Source organism: Aulonocara stuartgranti (genome assembly GCF_965226115.1).
Source record: "Aulonocara stuartgranti genome assembly, chromosome: 23".
NCBI classification, from domain to species: domain Eukaryota; kingdom Metazoa; phylum Chordata; class Actinopteri; order Cichliformes; family Cichlidae; genus Aulonocara; species Aulonocara stuartgranti.
In genome coordinates, this window is record NC_138958.1 from 33,339,197 (window position 1) to 33,361,705 (window position 22,509).

Below are 22,509 nucleotides of genomic sequence, written 5' to 3' on the forward strand. Positions count from 1 at the left end.
TTTTTGTTTTCCAAAGGTTTATGACTTACAACGAAATTAAGGGACAGTTTACTGACTGACACATAATTAGTTCAGTGAACTGGCACATGAGCAGCTTTAAAAACAAAACCAAACAAAAACAGCCAATCAGATGCATCTACAAAGTTAAAAGAGTCACAAAATCACAGCAGTAAGAAATCAGACAATGAAACAGTCTCAATAAAAAAAAAATCCAAAAATAACATCCAGGAACAACTGAAAGGTTTAATAGCCAGCATGTCACATTAAAACACAATGGAAAAAATATTATTATTACTATTATTACATTATTATAATAATCTCTCATTAAATACTCAGTAACCCAACATTTAAGCTGTATATTATTAATAGAAAAGAAAACTTAAACAAAGAAACAGACAAATCAGATCAGCAGTGTTCTTTCCATCTGATGTTCAGAGTTCAGAGTGAGCGTGACGATTGTCACCTGTCATGTCCTCGACCACTACATGTTCTTTCACATTAACCTCTTCCTCCTCCTCCTTAGGAGTTTGCTGCTGGGCAGAGTCAGGTTCCTGCATGTCCATAATTTTCAAGAAGTCATAGAACTCAAAAGCAGGTGGCCAGCTATCCTCATCCAGCAAACCTACAGAACAAAAATATTTTATTATAATGTGAAGTTTCATACAGAATTAAAATGAATCATATTGTTAAAAGCATATTTGTCTTAAGATTAGAAAGTAAAACACAGGAATTTTCACAGGAATGTTGATACCTGGTGTCAGAGTACTGTAACATCAATTTCGTTTGTGTCTTCTTTACTCATCAGTCATTTTAAATGCCAATAACAATATATCAGCAAATAGCTAATATTGGCCGATATATCAGTCGGGCTTAACTTCTCCAGTCTTCTTGAGTTTATTCTATATAGCCCAGGTTGTCCTGTTTTAGCTCCTTGGTTATTAGGTTTCCCTTGTGTCTTTGTCCTCTGTGTCCCTCTCTGTGTGTCTCTGTTTATGTGTGTGTCCTTGTGTCTTCTTTCCCTTTTCTCTTCCCATGTTCTCCTCCTTATGTCTCATTTCATCCCTCCCCTGCCTGTCATTTTTATCCCATGTTTCCCCAGACCGTCATGTCTCTCCTCTCACTCTCTGTGTCTCGTCTCCATTATCTGTTCCTGCGTCCCCCTCGTTATCTCCTCCGTTATCTCCCTAATCCATCTTGTTTCCTTGTGTGTCCTTTCCTCTCAGTTCCCGTGTCATGCTATGAGTTAGTCTGTGTCTTAGTGTTTCCTGGTTTATTTTGATAGTCTTGCGTTCCATGTTCAGTGTGTTTAGTTTTGCTTCTATTTATTTCTATAAATAAATTAAATAAAATTTTATTTATTTATAGACCATTTTTGTTCCTGAAGTTCAATTTATAATCGTCACAACAACTTTTTTCACTTTTATAAAATGACTTCAAATAATAATTTTAGGACTCACTCATATATGACAACCATCGCTACCTGTAAACTAAATGCGAGTCTGCAAACATAATACAGGTTTAACAGCATTTCCAAATCGATGAATAGTAAAAATGAATACATTGCAATCCAGCAGAAGAGTTTTGGTTAAAACAAGATTACAGCAAGTCAAAAACAGAACCTTAAGTCCTGCTGCATTAGTAAAAAGGTTGTTAGTCTGCAGTTTGTGTGCAGAGAATCAATTAAACGTTGTGCATTTCAGTGATGGAGACCAGCATCTTATCTCGGCTCTTGCCTTTATACACTCCAGAGCTAAAAGAGGACTCCAGATAGTTCGGGTTTCATATCTGAACTACGTTCAACAGTTATATTAACAGTTCTCTCACTGATAGAGAAGACTGCTGAATGTGTAGTCAGTCTTTATGGTGGGAATGTGACCACAGGTATTATTTCCATTTAGAAATATCACCAGTACAAGTAATTTCTCAGACTAACTGTTGTATGTAGAAAGGCAAATGTAAATAGACAGAAGGACAGCCTCTTGATCACAAAGGTCAGTCAACAATCACACACAATGTCTGCTTTTGTCGTTGCATCCAGTCTCATTTGATGACTTTGTGCGAGATTTTCAAAATGTGCTTGTAACTCAAATAAATTCCAGGTGACTAGAATCTACAAACTGCTAAAGGTAAATCTGAGGCATAGTTGAATTGTTTATTATTGATTTTTTATTGACTGGAAATTCCATCCAGACTAAGGTGACCTGAACATTACCTTAAAGATTTCAATCTTTAAGGTAATCTTGCACATTTCTACTCTCAATTCTGCTTTTAAGAGTGACCGGTTCATTAACTGTCTGTAATAAGGCAGAATTATAGCTGTATAGCATAGCTGTCTTGGAATTTATGGGATTGTAAACTCAGCTTTAAGCTTTCTCTTCTCTCCTCCTTACCTGTTGGTGACTCAGTACCATCCTCGACCCTTTGCAGCCAGTGAAGGACTGAGGAAGCCACTATGGGGGTGTTGGGTGGGTACTGGTATATTTGGTCTCCAGAGGGCAAGTGTGTGAGGACTAGTGCAGGAAGAGGGGGCATAGAGCCTACGTATGACCCCAGGACGGACATACCAGCTGGAGTGCGTCCACTAAAACAAAATATATTTTAAAAAAAAGTATAAATAAAAAAGTGGGGATTTTGGATTGTGTACACGATGGAAAAATAGAGCAGCAAATAAGCAGAAACAGAAACGTACAGATGGATCCAGCAGGCCAAATATCGCTCCATCGTTTCCCCTTCCGACTCTACTAATGTTCTCATCTCCTTCACCAGCGCCTGGTTCTGCCTTCGCCCAATCTTGTCCTCCTCCTCTCCCACAAACAGAAGGAGTAGGGCTTTGCCCAGCAAGAGGAAGGATGGCAGATTTTCTACAGTCAGCTCAGGCTGGGGATAGAAATCATGAAAAGAGGACGAAGAAGTGCCAAATAACACAAAGACTTCAAATATCTGCATTTTCACAAACTCAGTCATCACACTACAAACCAGATAAAACACAGGCCAGTGAAATGAACAACATCCCAAATGAAAAAGAGAAGGTTTGACTTTGACACAATCAGCACAAATCTTGAGTTTCGGCTAATTATCCAAAGTTTACACATCACTGGTTTTTGCTGCACCTGCAACATCCTGCAGAAAACCTGCTTACAAAGGTCAGCACCAAGCATGTTAGAAGCAGCTGTTTACTTCCTGTGAAGAAAACTGCAGGTGGAATTTTAAGAGGGTCTGTCAATTAAATAGTGAGATGGCTGAGCCAATATTAAGTGATAAAGATTTACTAAGCAGAGCACGAGTACAAGGCTGCGACTGCAAAATAAACGTATCCATGAGAGTGGACGGTACTGCGAGTCATCTGCTGACAATGCACAAATCTGATTTAATGCTGACCTGTGCAATCTACTATAACTGACACAAATTACTGTCACGTTTCTGTTTAAATACTCTCCGAATTCTGTACAGTTAAAAGGAAACAAAGAGATATAAAACAAAGCGCCTCATCAGTCCCGTCAGCAGCTTTTAACACTAGCAGGGATTTTTCTGAGGGTGCAATTCTCCTTGAATTATATATGACACATTTCAGTCCAGGTCACTCTCTCACCATCATAAATAACACAGAAGCAAGTGTTAATGTCTCCATTTAACTCATTTTATCAAGTCATATTCTGTGATTGATTGGTGTGAGGTCATCAGCACAGCCAGAGGGGAGAATGTGTCATTGACTGGACTTTTGATCCCAAGCTCCATGGAAGCATTTCCACAGCAGGAATCAGACCCTTAACCCATCTTATCATCCATCAAGGATTACCGAAGCATTACTCTGACCTGGCATGACCTCTGTATTTGGAAAGCCGTAACTAAACCACATGTGAAGCCCATTACCTGAGACTATGATACTATGAACACGCCATAGTGGCTTTTATAAACATCCAAGAATTGTATATTGTATTGTAATGTATTTTCAAGTGGGATTAAGGAGGTCCTCAAAGGCCAAGAAAAGGGTGGAGTGCTCACTCTGGGTCAGGGACAAGTTCCTGCCCCAAGTGGAGCAGTTTAAGCATCTCGGGTACTTGTTCAAGAGTGACGGGAGAAGGGAGCGGGAGATCGACAGACAGATTGGTGCGGCTGCAGTGAAGCGGACACACTGTACTGGTCCGTCGTGGTGAAGAGAGAGCTGAGTGTAAAAGCAAAGCTCTCACTTTACTGGCCGATCGATGTCCCTACCCTCACCTATGGTCACGAGCTGTGGGTAGTGATCGAAAGAACGAGATCGCGGATAGAAGCAGTGGAAATGAGCTTCCTCCGAAGGGTGGCTGGCTTCTCCCTTAGAAATAGGGTGAGAAGTTCAGCCACCCAGAAGGGCCCCAGAGTAGAGCTGCTGCTCCTCCATGAGCAACATGAGCGCTTCCTGGGTGAGGTGTTTTGGGCATCTCCCATTGGGACAAGGCCCTGGGGCAGACCCAGGACACACTGGAGAGTTTATATCTCTCGGAAGCTGGAAGAGGTGGCCGTGGAGAGGGAGGTCTGGGCTTCTCTGCTTAAGTTGCTGCCCCCACGACCCGGCCCCAGATAAGAGGAAGAAGACGGACGGATTATAGTGATTAAAATCAAGCTGGACTTAGTTATTCACTCACTATTCCTGACTGGATGATTGCATTGAAACAAGTCATCCAACTTGAATTTGTGACTAATTTTGCAAAAAATGATAAAGACAAGTGTACACACACACACACACACACACACACACACACACACTATGGTTTACCATTGGGTGGAGCAGCGCAGTGTTAATGTGTGTGAGCAGCTCTTCAGCAGACGAGGAGGCAGGCAGTGTGAAAGGATGAGTGTGTGTCCTCCAAGATGGAAACACTAACACTGCGGGAAGGTCTACAGTGTGGTCTGCAGCCCTGCATAGTCAACATGCACGCACGCACGCACGCACGCACGCACGCACGCACGCACGCACGCACGCACACGCACAATATAAGTAAAACTAATAAACAATATTTTAAATGGTTAAAGTTTAAATATTAAACATTAGAATCACAGCTAAGTTTTTAATGACAGGTATGTCTAAACCTTTACAAAATGTAACTACAACACTGATTAAAGCGTCTTTCCAAAGCCAGGTTGGATTATAGTAGGTACATGTAGGATTTCCACCCCTCAAAAACAAACTGCTTAACTGTCCATCTCCTAAAGCCTTTAAAAGCAATTGGAAATCCTACATTTCAAAGTTAGGAAAAACAGACAACTCATGGAACTATATTTTGTGCTTTTCAAACTTCAGCTACAGTGTGTTTTTCAAAACTTCCAGTAATTTAGGACTTTAAACTCGAAGAAGCAGTTTGCCAAATTGCCTCAACCTTGAAATGGTAGAGCTCGTACCATTTCTCTGCCAGTTCATCTGTCAGCAGTCCAGTCAGTGCGTCTCCTCTCAGGGACTTTGCTGCTTCGGTAAACGCTGCTAAACATGGCAATAAAGAAAAATTTGGAAAGAAAGAGTAAGTAATACAAGATACTGGAAACACACCGTCTATTTAAAATAACAAAGAGGAAAAGACTAAAATCAACAATGAGCAGAATCTGAACTCATTCGTTTGTGTTGTCCAGAACTGAATGAAAGCACAACAACGAGCTGCATTGTTAGATCAGGTGATATATTTCCACATTACCATGAACACTCACACTGCAATTTATTTTGACCGATCGCTCAACTGTCGCAGTGGATGCACCAAGCAAGCAGCCTCAGTGATATCAATGTGAAAATCCTGGGCGACTTCCTTCTGGAAGATTATCTTGTTAATAATTTTACCTCCTCATTACGTACGACTCTCAATACCGTAGCTCCTATGAAAGAGAGAGCTTCCCTTCATTGGTTCCAGTATCTAGTATATTTTCTCTGTATCTATTATTGTAGGGTCTACCTTACAATATAAAGCACTTTGAGATGACTGATGTTGTGATTTGGTGCTATATAAATGAAATTGAATTTATTGTGACAAAGCAGACAGACAGCTACTTTCCCACTCGATTGTTTACCACTCCCATTCATATAGTGATCATGTGTAGTGATCTGCCCCTTATTTATCACCCCCACTTTCCAAACACCAAGATAGCAACAGTAAAAACACTCATCTCATCGCTTTAAAACAGGAGTTCACAAACCAACAGAGGTCACAGTAGCTAAATGTATCTTTTATATATTAGCCAGAGTAAGTATTAGCTGATTACACCTACTCTGTTACTGTAAACACAATGCTAACATTGAGATAGCTTTGAATGTGAATGAGTACAGACAAAAGTGTTAATTAACAGCTACAAAACACCTCCAAGTATTTCTCCCCCACTCCCTTAAAAGTTCTTGTTTTGATTGCAGCTACTGGGAGATCTTCCTTAGTAGTATAACCATAACTAATAGAAGTTTAGCATTTGCACTGAGGCTTCCCTTGCAACAACAATGCACAATAACAACATCTTACCTGTTTGTGTCTGGGCCTCAAACAATCCCACAACTCTGTCAAGCTGGTACCCTGCTAGCTCAGGATGAGGCACTTCCAGAAGGAATGATTGCGCTTCCTCTAGAGTGGACAGACGAACAGGAGAAGCTACACGGCTTCTGGTTAAAAAAATCAAGTCCACACAAACACACGTGTACATGTAAGTAGACTGACATTAAAAAGACAGCGCTACAAGACTAAACACACCTCCATTTCTATTTCAGGTTAAAGGGAAAGGATTGTACAAGTACACTAACTGCTATTTCATCAGTCCTTGATTTGGACCCGACTGAGGTTAAAGGCTTATATATGACTTCAAAGTTATATTCATGTTTTCTCACATCATGATGAAGCGATGTAGTGACTCACTACCCAGCATTCCTCTGAAGTGCTGGGCCGGATGCTGGGGGTGAAGAAGCAAGACACTGGGAAAGGCAGTGATTGGCTGGAAGGGGACAGCACTGCCTGGCTGAGCGGCGCAGAGGTCGGTCCATTCGCTGCAGTCGACCACACTCATCTGAACTTCGTTGACCTCTGAGTCTTAAGGTCAGTGAGAGCAAATCATGTGTTGATGAGTGAATTTTCTATCCATTGTTGCTATTAATCAAGTTTTGAAATGTGCAAATGAGGCCTGAATATTACATCTGCCTAGATAACAATCCTTTGTGGTTAAGGCAAAAGGGCAATTCATTCAGTACATGGATTTAGACGACTGTATGTTGGTTCACAAGGGGGTTTCATCTTTTGTAAATTTAGACAAACTGTAAAGCACAATAATAGGAGTCATAACTGACGTGGTACTGCCATCCAAACACTCTTCTGTTCAAATACAGATCTCTGTTTTGACGTCTGCTAAAATAAACAGTGGAAACATAGCCCCCCCCCCAAAAAAAACTTCTTGTTTACCTGCAAGTCTCTCTGCAACTTCAATGAAAGAGCTGAGAAAAGCCATTGAAACAGCATCCCCTGGTGGGAGAAAACAGAAACTGCAATTTACTTGCATTTCATGTTCAAGAGGAAAACTTTTTTTTTTTTTTTTAAACATAAAGTATGCCTGGTTCATATAAGAGACATTATATGAAAGAGATGAATTCCAAAACAGTAAATATGGTGGTAGAAGTATAACTTCCATGGGGAGGAAAAAGGCTTCATAAAGACTGTTAGAAGTACGGTAAATGAGCAACATTGTTAGAGTTTTATATCAGATTTTTCTGATGATTCTATACATGTAGTTTCTCTTTCCTGGTAAATACTGAATTTGTTGTATTAACTGCCTAAAGTGCCAAGACGCCTCTAAAGCAGCGACTCTGTCTTACATTTGAGGTAGAAGAGCACCACTGTGAGGCCACTCTGTGCTACTGCACTGTGAAAGTTGTCAGACGTCAGTTGGGTAACTGAATCCATGTCCGATAAGGTGCCTCTGTTTTCAAAAACTGCTGCTGCGATTTCATCGTCCAGCTTGCCTGGAGACAGATGCAGACACAAAAAAGTTAATCTCCTGTTCTCATTCTTCCTTTTCTTCACGCTTCTTTCACTCTTGAGTCCCTTTACCAAAATGTGAATCTTCCTCATCATCATCCACACCTTCATTGTCTTCTTCATCCTCCTCCTCCTCCTCTTCATCTTTTTCTTGATCTGCGAACAGCACCAACACCTCATCGAGGCTGTTTAAGGTCAAATACTTTACTTCTAAACTCTGGAGGTGCACACACACAAACAAAAACATGGGTAAGAATAACAGGTACTCTCATTCTGTGTATTATCTCGTGCCATGTTAGAGTCACACCTTCTCAGGCAGCCTATAAGCAGCATTGTACTCATCAAGGGTTTTCACTGCAGGGCTCTGCCTGGAAACACACAAACCCATAAAAGAAATTATCTTAATGTCTTCATATCCATGCTCGTACACGTAGCTGGAGCTGTTGCACACCTGTGTACAAGCAGCAGCAGGGCGAGGCCTCGCAGCCTCCAGGCCAGCGTGGTGGCCGTATCGAGGTCCAGGTGCTCGGTTGCGGGATGAGAGAAGAGGAAGACCTGGGGAGTCTGCTGGTAGGGGAACTGGGGGGGCTGGACTGAGGAGGGGTCGTCGTACACCTCGGTCTGGTAAGGAAGAGACACAAAGTGTTAAGAGATTCTACTCCTGGTGGTAGGGTGGCTCTTTGTGCACAACATGCTCATGGTTACTTTTTTTGTAAATTTGGTAAGTTGTACGTTGCTTTTTTCTAAAGGTCTACTTACAAAACACAGCTGCAATGACAGCACAATAACCACATGATCTAATATGCTGTGTTCCTGTTAAAAGGGTGTTTTTTCTTCCCGCTGACGCCAAGTGCTTGCTCATAGGTGGTGATCTGATCGTTGGGTTTTCTCAGTATTACTGGAGGATCTTTAGCTTACAATATAAAGCATTTGTTATGATTTGACACTATAAAACTAAATTGACTTGACTTGTGAACTGTGAAGAAGCTTGCGTAGTGAGTCTTATATTGTTATTAAAGCTGCTTTTACAGGAAGCATCGAGTAAGTCCAACTTTTATTCGCACCTCAGAAACGTCAGCCTACAGGTAACTGAAAGAAACGTCACGATATGTGACTACTATACACAAAGAGAACAGGAGGCTGTGTTCTCCTTTTTCTTATGTTCGCTAGCCCCATCAGCAACATCTCCACTTAGAGACACATCAGTAGTTTTGTCTCTTGCATCATTTCATACACTCTTGTTGCTTCTTAATGACTGAACTCCTGAATTTCTTTTTGATCTTGCTCTTTTGTTTTGGACCGCTGAGTTTAACAGGTTAGTTTAGTTTAGTTGTCAGTGTCATGAAGGTTGGTCTATTTTACCCTTGCTAAATCACTGTGGTAACTTATGCTGAAGCCCAGCTTCTCACCGAATCTTTCACTTAAAATATATTTTAGAGCAGGGATGCCTACTGTGAGGCCCGGGGGCTAGAAATGACCTGCCAAAGTGTCCAATCCTGTCAACTGGAAAATGTACTACGGCGGGGACATCCCTGCTTTAGAGCTATAAAGACTCATTGCTGAAGAAATACACTTTATACATGAAAGTTGTTAAGCCGTACCTTACTAATGCCACTGATTGAAGCCCAGCCAAAGAGTTACAGCAGCTGGAATTGCACCTAACAGAGATCAGATTAGAAAAGTGATCAGTTACATCTGTTGGCCACTTCTTGCCAATAATCTTCATTTATTAAAATAAATTTCACTTTGACCTGGCAACAAATAAAGCGTTCTCAATTTTTCCTCTATGAGCTTGTGGGAGATTGAACACACTGACTAAATATTTTAATGTATCTGAGGTGTCAGAGCGCTGATGTGCAGCTGTCACATTAGTAACAAACAGCAGGAATGACAGGGCACTGAGAAATAAAACACTTAAACAACTCAAGACAGTATTCTGTTTTTTTGGCATGTTTGTGAAGATCAGAAATTGAGAAGATTAACAACCAACTGCAGCACCGCTGTCTTGTCTTATTTGCATAGATCTGTATCACCAAATGAGCACAGACACTGAGCCTAAAGCAGAAAGAACACTGATAACAACCCTTATCTCTGACTGGGGTTTTGTCAAGTCAGCTAACGCAAAGAAAACTGAACCATGAACTTCACTCTGTTCGCACGACGCCAACAGCTCGATGACATTTTATACGCCAAATAACCTGATAAATTTTGCATTAATTTACAAAGTAATCCTGTACCAGCTTACAACTAGTGGAGCCTCCATGAGCTGCAGGAAGGAGTGGAGGCTTAAGGTGGATAGGGGTTTCCTCATGCGGGTCAAAGGGCAGCGCTCAGAGGTCATTGGGGTCATGAACCCACTGTGAACTCTGCAGTGGAGGAACCACACTCGAGACGAAGGAGACGATTCGTTTACACTGAAAGACACACAGAGACAACTTCCTGAAAACACAGACTAACATCAAACACATTCATACTGTCGGGTCTTTAGTTTATAACATGAGAAATTACATGAATCCTTTTCTTTGTATCCACACTTGTGTGTTTGTCTATGCATTTCCAGCAGGATGTCAGACTTTTCATATTTTCTCCCAAGTATTTGGAGTCAGACCAGAAAAGCAAAAATTATCCTGGGTATGTTAAAAGCCTGTTTCGAATGACAGTCCCTTTGGTTTTCACGCCATGTGAGTTTAAGGTTTTGAGCATGTATCTCTGAGGTCACAAGGCCACAGCAGAGACATCAGCTGTCATCTTAAACTTTCAGTAAATATCACACGAGCTACTGTAGCTGGAACTACATTTGCTGCACAGCTGTAGGACACTTTGCAAAGAGCCTCAATCTCAGCTTCTTCTTTTCTATGTTGTGTTACGTAATATTCAAAGCGCTTCACTTGTTCCACATTTTGTCATGTTACAGCCTTATCCCCAGCTGGATTCAATTCATTTATCACCTGAAAAATTCTACTCACAATACCCGATAATGACAAGGTGAAAAACATTTGATTTATATTTTCGCAAATGCATTAAAAATTAAAAGCAAAACTAAATGTACACAATTTTTCACAGCCTTTGCTCAATACTTTGCTGAAGCACCTTTGGCAAAATTACAGCCTCAAGTATTTTTGAGTATGATGCAACAAGAAACACTTTTTGGGGGGAGTTTCTCCTCTCAGGCAGGATGGGGAGCATTGGTGCACAGCCATCGGGTTAATCGGGTTAAGTCTGAGCTCTGGCCGGCCCCTCAAAGGTATTCACAGAGAGGTCCTGAAGCCACTTCTTTGTTATCTTGGCTGTGTGTTTAGGTTGTTGTCCTGTTGGATGATAACTCAGCAGGTTATCATTAAGGATGTCTCTGTACATAGCTGGTCCCCCAGTTCGTGCTCCAAAAAACCATTCCCACAGCATGATACTGCCACCACCATGCTTCACCGTAGGGATGGTATTGGCCTGGTGATGAGTGATGCCTGGTTTCCTTCAGACACGGCCCACAGTATTCAGGCCAAACCAAAGTTAGTCCTTGTTTCATCAGACCAGAGAATTTTGTTTCAGGTGCCTTTTGGCAAACTACACGTAGGCTGTCATGTGTCTCTTACTGAGCAGTGGCTTACATCTTGCCACTTTACCACACGGGCCTGATTACTGAAGTGCTGCATAAGTGGTTGTCCTTCTGGAAGGTTCTCCTGGAGCTCTGTCAGAGCAACTATTGTGTTCTTTGTTACGTCCCTGACTAAGGCTACGTCCACACTAGCCCGGATAGATTTGAAAACAGTGTTTTCGTCTGAAAAACGCTCCGCGTCCACACTAGTGTTTTCAGTCGTTTTCACAGAGTTCTGCGTCCACATTGAAACGTCCGAAAACGCTTATGTTCCAGTCCTGTGCATGCGGGAAAAGCAAGACGATTCGACCTGCCTCATTTTTGTCTACCGTTTATTTACTTTCCAGCTCTTTGAAACGTCGCAGTAAAATGTTGAGGAAAAGCACTGAGTTTTTTAAATGGACTAACAATGAGGTGGAGTTGTTGCTGTGAGTAACACAAAAGTACAAAGTTGCAAAAGCCAGTGAGAATTAAAGATGCGTTTTCAAAGCGCATTAGTGTGGACATAGCCTAAGGCCCTTCTACCCTGAACCCTCTGTGCTCATTGGGACTTTCCCCAGATCTGTGCCTTTATACAATCCTGCACCAGAGGTCTACAGACAGTTCCTTGAACTTTGCGGCTTGGTTTGTGCTTGGTGTGTCTTCTAAATGACATCCAAATGAATTTACTACAGGTGGACTCCAATCAAGTTGTAAAAATACTTATGTACATGTTATATTTGTGTGGTTTTTTTTAAATACATTTACAAGAAATTCAAGCGAACTAATGTCACTTTGTCATTATGGGGTATTGTGTGTAGAATGTTTTAGTTGAAAACTGAATTTAATCTAACTTGAAAGAAGGCTGTATCGTGACAAGATGCTGAACAAGTGAAGCGCTGTGAATACTTCCCAGGTACAAGTGTTGTCATTGACGCCTGCTCTGTACACAAAGAAAGGCCAAAAAGAACATACCCTAGGTGCTTCAACACGGGTCCTCCTGTTATGAGAATAAACTGATATTTGGATCCATACACATAGGCCGTCTCCATAATCGATCTGTGCTCTTAAGAAAAAACAAACAAAGATGATACATTTAATCAATCACTGGGACAATGTGTGTCTTACAAAGTACGATCAAACCTAGGAGTAGCTACTAAAAAGTTTACCATCTTTAATTTAGGACTTGGTGATATGACCTCAAATTAACATCATGATTTTGAATTTTGATCGATGAATGATTATGCATACACATACACAGGCTGGTGACCTGTCGCAGGGCTAACACAGAGAGACGGACAACACTCGCACCTGTGGGCAATGTAGAATCACCATCTGCTGGAGTTTTACAGTCGGCTCAGTGTTCGAATTACGCTCTGAGTCATGTGACAACACAAACGGTATGTTTTATAGTTTATATAAGTATTAACAGAAATGAAAAACAAAGAAACAAAAATAACAGACACGGGCAAGATTGTGATTGTCCGTTTTGATTCCTTTTGAATTAACTGCCCAGCCTTACATTAATTACTATCCTTCCTGTCCTTCTTCCCATACCTTGTGTTCCCAGACTGCAAACATAACCAAGCACAATGTCTTTCTTCCCTCTGGCTGCCTTTTCCATTGCGAGGAGGTCAGCGTCTGTGTGGACATACTTTATCTCATCACGTAGAATGGCGCTGGAAGAGAAAAGCCGTCTTCAGTTAAATGCCAGAAGTACACGTTTGGCTCCCTCCTTTCATTTTTCCCCCCAACAAAGCTCACCAAAAGACAAAAAATAATGAGTGACTTTGGTTCTGGTTCAATCTCAGTGGATCATCTGAATGTATGTGATCCTAAAGGGTTCAAAAGTTAAAGTTTCACAAAGGTCTCTACAACACAGAGCATAAGCCTTACTTACAACAAGACTTCGGAGACTATCGAGTTGACGTCAAAGATAGTGTCCAAATCAAAACTCAAGAACTCCTTACCGCCTCTAGCAACAGAAAGACAAGGGCAGATTCAACGAGATTGCAACCATGCAGACACAAAAACCCTCATGAAGGTTATAATGTTCAGTTTTTATTCTCACTGCTGTTGAAAGTCATTGATGAAACTTTATGGACACTGAATGTTTTTTTACAGTTACAAATTCTAGTTTTAAAGGGAAGCTGTTAAGAAGTTTACTGCATTACATTTCAGTTTTCATAATACTTTGTCCACTTCATTACTATATATTAGGGGAGTAGGTAAAAAGGTTGATACAGTAGCATTAATAGTGTATCTCAGTGATGATAGCTGGGATAATACCTTTTGTGTTGATTGTTAGAAATACAATGAGAGTAAAGTTTTCATTAATATGAGCAGTAGCCCTTCCAACATGTAGTTAGAACTTCCTCTGGACTCTGATGCAGAGCATTTAGGGTGGATGCCAACAGGTGGCAGCAGATATTTTCATACTGAGGAGCAACAGAAATTGAAGTGGGGGAGAGACCAGTTAGATATAGTTTGGTGGAATAACTTTGCCTGTTTAACACAGCCAACAGAGTTGGGATCTGATTGCTCATGGAGTCAGGAATCAGGTTGAAGGGAAGCTACGTCTTTTCTTTCTTGATGAGTCAGAGATCAAATTCAAACACAGAGCTAAATTACACCAATTTTTACATTAAATGTGAACATCACTTCCCAGTGTGAACAAATGCCAGTGAATTAAGTTGGAAATCACAGAGAAAGAGACAATCAGCAGATTTATTATCCTTATTTACAGACTTGAATTGTTATTCTTCCATTCTGTTACTGTAGCTTAGCATGATTCACACTTTAAAATAACCGTCACTTATTGTGCTTTGGCTGCTGTAGGTCCCACTTCACCCACGCTCAGAAACAAGCTATTTTAGTTCACTTTGCCCATCCTTTAAAACATCTTTCTTCTGATTGGCTGCCCCTCCATGTTCTGGTCATTTTAGAATGAACACATACTGAGACTTTACAACTCACCTGAACAAAAAAGCAGTGTGCAGCAGCTGTTCCTCTGCGCAGTACGTGTAAACCAGCTCTTTGTTACAGTTCACCTAAAAAGCAACGACAAAAAAGTGATTCAACATCAACTTCAATGACTGATGAAGCGCAGTGCTCACAGGGGTCTACACTTACCTTACCAACTAGTACTCCATAATCCTGAAGAGCTTCAACAGACTTCTCCAACTCCACCAGGAACAGAGAGATGGTCGGAGAGACTGGAAACAGAGGAGGCGACAAAGAGAAACGCCTTTCAGACACGGACTGCTTTCCATTAATCTGAATCCACACGTTTTAATGTATGATGAATTTTCTCTTACTCATCTTATGCTACACATTCACATGTATTAAAGATTTAATTTTTTTTATTAAACTGAACTTTTAAAAAACTAAACCTTAAAAAAAATGTTGTTTGACATCATTTAATGACTGAATCTCAATCTGTGAACACATTTCAACATTAAATGTGTTTGGATTACAATCAGACTGTAGCTGCTTTGAAAACGTCACTCTAAATACATTTGATTCAGTTTAGAGCCTTAAAGTCATTTCAGCTTCACTCAAAAGTACACATCATTTGCAAGATCCAGCTGTGACAGACAGTTTTCCATTAGTGTGACCGATTACAGCACGACTAATAATTGATCATTGATCAGTGTGTAACATACAGTAAATGTTTGCAGTACTGCCCACACACAGAGTTAGAGTTGTGGACTCTACAGAATTGATTGTGAGCTGGTTATGAATAAACGTGATCGCTGTCTCTGTCCTTATATATTTATGACTCAATAACTGGGAAAGTGTTCATGTTAAGTACACAAAACAGCAAACTCCCGTAAAACTGGTATTTCTGTGTCTGTAAAAACATAACATGAGCTTTGACAGCAACTTTATTACCTTGGAATGGAATCAAAGCATCAGTCACCTGGTTCAGGCGGGGAGGAGTCAGAGAGAAACTGTCTCTGTGAACTAAGCCTGCCAGCAGGTCTAGTTCACAGAGTCTGTTACCCTGGCAACTGACTCAGAATTTAATTTAATCGTCTTTCTGGAACAGAAAGCGAGAGTTTCCCTTATTTATGGTGAAAGCAAACCCAGAGATGTTAGCTAATCCTGCTTCCTGGAAAAGGGCCCTAGCAGACAGAATGTCACTCACTATTTATGCACAGCCAGAAACAACACATTGATGTTCTGGTAGTCATTTTGGTCTTTTTAACCCTCCAGCATCATCTAGAATCTCTGCAAAGCTCTTCTTCATCTCTTCATGTAGAAGAGATGGCTCTCCTGCAAAAATGCCGCACAGCTCCTTATTTCAGTAAACTGACGTCACGTCAGCATGGCTGCTAATTTCATTAGCATGTTGAACTCATCAAAATACACTTGTTCAGCACGCTTGCATGTTTCACATCACAAGCCTGATAATGAGGAGCGTGGGACCTATGACAAATATACAGCAGCACAGCTGAGATAGCATGAGCAGTGAGCGGCCTACCTTGATGCTCAAAATAGATGAACATCATCTTCCCAGAATGCAATTTCTCATAAAAGTCCGCAGCTGTGTATTCAATCAGGTCTGAAGTGTTGGCCTTGTCTGTGCACCGTCCCGACCTCATCCACAGCAGGAAGACAGTAACACACATCCACATCATGGCTGAGGTGTGTTCTTTGGAAGAAACAATACTGTTAAAGGAGCACAATTGTATATATATATAGAGTTTGTAATAATCTCAGCTTCTGAAATTTCCAAACTGCGCAGGGGAGCTGTCATATTTGAGTCCTAAACAAGAAAAGGGGACGATTAAGGCTCGTTATTTTTTTTATGTGACCCATACCATCTGCTATAACTGGTTAATATTTCTTGTTCGGCTCAATCAAATGAACAGCAGCACGCAAGAAGTGACAAAAAAAGCATGCTATCTGTTACCTGAAGAAGCAGACTGCAGAAAACCTTAAGGCTTAACTTGTTTCTTTCCAAGAGGTAAAAACCACAGCTAAAGCATTGTTGGAGGGAGAAACATCACAGCGATAATTATGAGCAAAAAACTATCTTACAAATATAAAACGTCCAAAAACACCGCTTTAAGATTTTCTTAAAAGCTAATTCTTTAGCTAGGCTTGTTAGCTGCCTATTGATGGATATTCGTGCTAAGGGCTTTAAATAGCTAACAATTAGCTGATATTAGTTTTAAATTTAGAATATGCATGTCGCTATATGTCCGCGGGGAATCTAGGCCCAAACCAAAACTGTTTCCAATGTTATTTTTCGCCTTGATACACAATGAAATCTAAGAAAATAGTTCAAGATGTGACTCTCCAATCTTAGCAAAACACTGTTAAATGCTCAGTTACGACGGCACTTCCGGGAAGCGTTTCAAAATAAAACCACAATAATATATATATTTTTTAATTTATTTATACGTGCAAGCAAACATGAAAATATAGCATATAAGCCAAAAACAAGGACTGTACAGTTATAAAGAGCTTGAAAGTCAATATCATGTATCACCAGCTATATTCTTCATCACAGCCTCTATTTCTTCTAATTTTTTAAGCAGTCCTCAGGAATGGTTCCCCAAGCTTCTCGAATGACATTTTAAGCTCTTTCTTGGGATGCTGGCTGTCTTTTGTTCTGCTTTCTGTCAATATTATCCAGCACTGCTTCAATAATATCGAGGCTCAGACTCTGGAGACGAAAAAAATCAATGACTGATTAGGTTTTTCTATCCAGGTATACTTTTATTGCCTTGGCAGTGTGTTTGGGCTCAGTGTGATGATGGAAAATTAAACTGCTGCCAATCAGATGCGTTCCTGTTTGTATTGCATGGCGGATCAGAATCTAACGGTACTTTTCTGCGTTTATAATTCAATCAATTTTGATAAGATACCCAACACCACTGGTTGAAATGCACCCCTAAACCTTGGCTGTTGTACCTCTCTTCTAATGACCTCTGTACAAATTGGTGATATTGATTAATATTCCTCTGGAAATGGTCAGGGACAAGGACAGGAGTGAAAATAAATGATAATTCAATTTATTTATAAAGCGCTAAATCACAACACAGTCGCCTGAATGCACTTTATTAAAAAAAGAAAAGAAAAGGAGCTGTGGTCAAAGGAGCTTGCAAAGAAAAGCGTCTGGACTTCTTTAAGTTACTTGAAAACGTTTCACCTCTCATCCGAGAAGCTTCTTCAGTTCTAAGGTCAAATGGTGGAGAGTCCCAGATATAAACCTAGTGGGAGAATCCCCCCACAGAGGGACAAAAGGACCCCCTGATGATCCTCTAATCCCCTGAGCCAAGGTGTGAAACTGGGTGTGGGTCCCAATCAGCCAGAGTTTCGGGTTTTTGTCCCTCTGTGGGGGGTTACTTCCACTAGGTTTATATCTGGGACTCTCCACCATTTGACCTTAGAACTTTGCAAGCTCCTTTGACTACGATGACCTGGATGACTGAGAACCTTCACAGACAAAAGGAGCTGTGACTTCTTGAAAACAAAATAGAAAAACAATTACAGGCTGCTCTCTCTTTTTTTTAGTTAACGTAAAGCTAGCATGTGCGTTTATATTGAAACCACAGACGTTTTGGTGCCTCTGACTTTTTCCTTTACCCAACTTTCAGCCAACAGTATCTATCTGTTATCTATCTATCTGCTTGCGAGAGACACCCACTGGCATCCCTGAACCAAACACATTGTGGAAGGGTTTTGACTTGAGCAAATCACCAATCACACGCGCGCAGGGGGCGGAAACTTCCGCAGCTGACATCATCGTCACTCAATGAAGGAAGGAAGTTCTGGAGGTTGGGCGGCCTGATGAGCCAATGAAGCGGTGTTCTGATAATGTGGGTGTGCCACTGACGTTCACTTATGGGTGTTCGGAAAACAGCTACAACCTCCGGCTCAGGAGTCAGATGTTTTCCAATAAAACAAGGCTGGTGAGGAGCCAAGATGGCGGCCTGCGAAGAGCCAGTTTCCCTGTTAATTGGGACCGAGGGGGCGGGTCTATATAACTGCATCACAGCTGATCTGGAGGTTCCCCCCCCCCTCAAGTTGTTTTTTTGCAGAGAGCAGCTTTGCAGAGAATCACAAGGGGACCTCTCTCTTGTTTTCTTTCTCCTCTGTCTTGTTATTTTAACCTGGCGCTTTAGAAAAAAACTAAATCCAGCCTTTTTTTTTCCGTTTTCAGACCCGTAGCGAATTTAAAGCACAGCGCAGTTCCACAATGCCACTTCTTTTCAGAATAAACTGCTTTTCTCGCAATTTTTCACCCGCACCCCCTCGTCTTTTTTGTCACCCACAGTGAATTTAGCCCAGGTCTGACCCACTTTGAAGTGTGTTCGCCTTCACTGCACCTCATGTGTTAGTGCGAGCCGCCGGCGGAGATGTTTTCGGCAGGAGAGGAGGTTCATTCCCAGTTGTTTACCTCACTGAAGGAGTCCTCCGGAGCTGCAGTCTCCCCAGCACTGGAGCTCAGTCTAACTGCCGTCTACACCGTCCTCTACTCCCTCCTGTTTGTTTTCGTCTACCTGCAGCTCTGGCTCATTTTGCACTACGGACACAAGCGTTTCAGCTATCAGAGCGTGTTTCTGTTTCTGTGCCTGCTGTGGGCAGCGCTGCGGACGACGCTCTTCTCTTTCTACTTTAAAAATGTGGTGCAGGCCAACCAGCTGCAGCCTCTGGCCTACTGGCTGCTCTACTGCTGCCCCGTCTGCCTGCAGTTCTTCACCCTCTGCCTGCTCAACCTCTACTTCACACAGGTAAGGGTGTGTGTGTGAGATGTACAGGGTTTGTATGAGATACCAGATTTCATTAAACTGCTGACACTGCAGTTTTCCCTTCTTTTGGCCCTAAATGCAAGCATAAGCACTTACAGTTGGTCAGGGATGCCTTTATCCACCTGTCTAGTGCAAATGTCAGTCACAGGGGACTGGAAAAACACATCATCAGTGAAGGATCCAGTGCTCTTAAGGTCTTGTGCTGCCAGTTTGAAAAGTTTTAATAACAGACTATATGGATGTTGCCACTATGATGTCACTAAATCCTGTCTTTGAAGGCTTGAGCTGAAGGACATTGGCATGCTAACTTTTTAAACCACATGTTACAAACACAGGGTGTATATGACCGAGACACTGAGAGGAACTGGACAGTCAAACGGTAGGTAGGCCCAACCTAAAGAGAGCCTTCTGTACTCTAAAGGGGAGCAAAATACATAAAATGAGCATTATGTTGGATTTTCTAAACTAGATATTAACACCGCAAACTCATCAAGCTACTATTAGGAGTAGCTTGAAGTTCTTTTCTGAACTGAGCGGTTGCTGTTATATTTTAGGCCTGCATATAGAACAAAATGACTGTTTGCACCAGAAATTAGTGAGGGTGGTCTCTACGCTTGGAAAAACCCAGAAACCATTCAAATGGTCATCAAAACAAGTCTTTATTGATATATTCTGAAGTGTCGAAACTGGTCATTGAGAGTACAGTGGAGGTCGTCAAATGTCGTCTCTATGGGGGAAAGAGGTATAACTGTGCCGCAGGTTTAATAGGGTGATTGGACAGCCTAGAAAGAGATTGGGTTTGCCTAAAGACAGAGAGACTTACCAGGTGAACCAGAAAGCACAGATCACAAGACACACCTGTAGAAAGTAAGAGCTACATAGAGGGACAGGCACAAGGTTAATGGTATGTCAAAGGTTTTACAGATAATACATCTTCTGTGTGTCATGAATTCAGAGCTGCATGATAGTTTATCAGATTCAGTAGCTCAGTGTTTGCTTTGTATTTCAATAAACAAGTATCACGTGTTTCACATAGACATACTTGTACATTATGAATACTTTTTAGCGGACCATGCATCAAAGGTGTAGGCAGCAATTAATTCACCTTCAGAGATTCATTGAATGCACGATAAAACGTTTTATATTGCACTCATCTGCCACTTTATTAGGTGCACCTTACTAGTTCCAGTTTGAATCTTCTTTTGACATTCAGAACTGCCTTAATTCTTTGTGGCGTAGACTCAGCAAAGTGCTGAAAACATTTCTCAGATTGGCATGATTGCATCACAAAGTTGCTGAAGATTTTGTCTGCTGCAAAGTCATGAGATTCTCTTGTTCTACCGCATCTGAATGGTGCTCCATTGCACTGAGATCTGGTGACGAAGACACAAGTTTAAGAGTATTTCAGCTTTGTCACATAGTTGTCCTATTACAAAGCTTAAATCGTTGTTATTCTGGTGGAAGCAGACATCAGAAGATGCGGACGGTGTGGTCATAAAGGAATGGACATGGTCAGCAACAATACCCAAGTTGGTTGTAGCATTTTTAACAATGCTCCATTGGTATTATAGGGACTAAAGAGTGCCAAGAAAATATCCCCACATCATTAAAACCCCATCACCAGCATGAATCGTTGATACAAGGTAGGATTGAGCCACGTTTTCATGTTGTCTACATCAAATTCAGACCCTGTTATCTTAAAGTTGGGGTAAAGACTGGAGTGGCACTCGGTGTTTGTGCTGGAAAGTCCCAGCAGATCAGCAGCTTCTGAAATATTCAGACCAGCCTATATGGAAACCAAGAATCATGCAGCATTTAAAGTCACTTTCTTTCCCATTCTTGGATACATCCTCACGTTTACACTTTAGTACAAGGGTGGAGAACTCCAGACCTCAAGGGCCGGTGTCCTGCAGGTTTTAGATAGCACCCTGGATCAACACACCTGAATCAAACGACTAGTTCATTACCAGGTCTCTGGAGAACTTCAAGACATGTTCAGGAGGTCATTTCGCTATTTAGATCAGCTGTGTTGGATCAAGGACACATCCAAAACCTGCAGGACACCGGCCCTTGAGGCCTGGAGTTGGACACCCCTGCTTTAGTAGGTCGTCTCGATCGTCATGCACGCCTGTATGCAGTGAGTTGTTGCCATGTGACTGGCGGATGAGAGCAGGTATTCTTATTAAAGTGGCTAATTAGTGCGAAGTGGTCATTCTCAGATGTAAGAACATTTCTGATTGCGGAAACCTTGCATGCGGAAAATACATGTTCTTGTATATTTGGTTTATTAAGCTTTCCTAATTGTTTTTGTTACTTTTGGAGAAACTAAGGCTTGCAGTTTTAGTTGTTATGCTAATAAGCCTAAACACACTTTATGCTGAGCTAAGCTAATCAGCTGCTAATTGTAATGTCATACTTGGCCAATACTATTACTGCTACTACTAAAAATAGTAATAGTGATATTCCATCAATACTTAATGGATGGATATAAAAGTGTCTTCAATCTTATTATTGAAATATTTGTCATAAAGTGACAGTATCAAAGCTATCAATTTGATATAGCCAGTTTTTCATTACGCGGTGTCTAAAATAGCAGGGGTTCCCTCTAAAAATGTATGCGCAGCTAAATAAATATGGCCAGTGTTATCACCATTGGCCTACATGTTCTGGGCGGACTGGTTTGAAGCAGTTTGGGTTGGTTTTGAAAGCTTTGCAAATAGACTCTGTTCATGTCCTGGGGTGACAGAAGGTGGATTGCATTTGCTTCTAACCTCCATTAGTGTTTCCTGTGCAGTAAGTGGATTGGACTCAAGAAAATGTCCCTGTTTGCTGTCACGGACGCAGTTGTTTAACACCTGCCCGTGCCAAATGCATCTACGCATGTTGGGATTGTCACATGACTGGCCAGCCCAGTGAACAAACATTTCCAGCTTGTGGTTTGACGTCTGGTCAGAAGCACCTCCACACTCTCGGCTGGTTCACTAATGTCTCATTTACATACAGGGAGAGTAAAAAGGAAGCCCATCCAACTGGCTAAGTGGAGGTTTGGTAATGAAACCAATGGTGTCCTATGACTGCTGATTAGTCATTGTTGCTTATGTGTAAATGCACACAAACTATGCTCCTTTTTAATATGAATAAAATTAGCTTTACATTTCCTTGTGTTGAAATAACAAAAATGAATCATGTCACATATAGTTTTGTT

At 41.3% G+C, this 22,509-nt stretch overlaps 2 protein-coding genes across 3 annotated transcripts in view; one reads left to right on the forward strand and one right to left on the reverse strand.

Annotated features, from left to right (window-relative positions):
* On the reverse strand, positions 1 to 16,181 carry txndc16 (thioredoxin domain containing 16; the record flags this gene model as incomplete). Of its 2 annotated transcripts, none has more annotated exons than XM_082525700.1 (19): positions 1 to 622; positions 2,391 to 2,581; positions 2,690 to 2,877; positions 4,754 to 4,895; positions 5,377 to 5,455; positions 6,471 to 6,607; positions 6,830 to 7,028; positions 7,395 to 7,454; positions 7,805 to 7,951; positions 8,073 to 8,184; positions 8,275 to 8,335; positions 8,419 to 8,588; positions 10,213 to 10,381; positions 12,514 to 12,604; positions 13,096 to 13,217; positions 13,439 to 13,513; positions 14,515 to 14,588; positions 14,671 to 14,753; positions 16,025 to 16,181. In XM_082525700.1, 19 exons carry the CDS (start codon positions 16,179 to 16,181, stop codon positions 432 to 434), a joined length of 2,448 nt encoding a protein of 815 aa, XP_082381826.1. In that variant the 3' UTR covers positions 1 to 431. The 2 variants fall into 2 exon arrangements, with proteins under 2 accessions (XP_082381826.1, XP_082381825.1); XM_082525699.1 differs by having other exon boundaries at positions 8,040 to 8,184.
* The window catches only part of gpr137c (G protein-coupled receptor 137c), a 14,757-nt gene continuing 8,363 nt past the window's right edge, over positions 16,116 to 22,509 (forward strand). The window contains exons 1-2 of the mRNA XM_082525701.1: positions 16,116 to 16,188; positions 18,830 to 19,286. Coding sequence (XP_082381827.1) covers positions 18,912 to 19,286 — 375 coding nt within the window. The 5' untranslated portion in view covers positions 16,116 to 16,188; positions 18,830 to 18,911. The remainder of the gene's footprint in view (positions 16,189 to 18,829; positions 19,287 to 22,509) is intronic.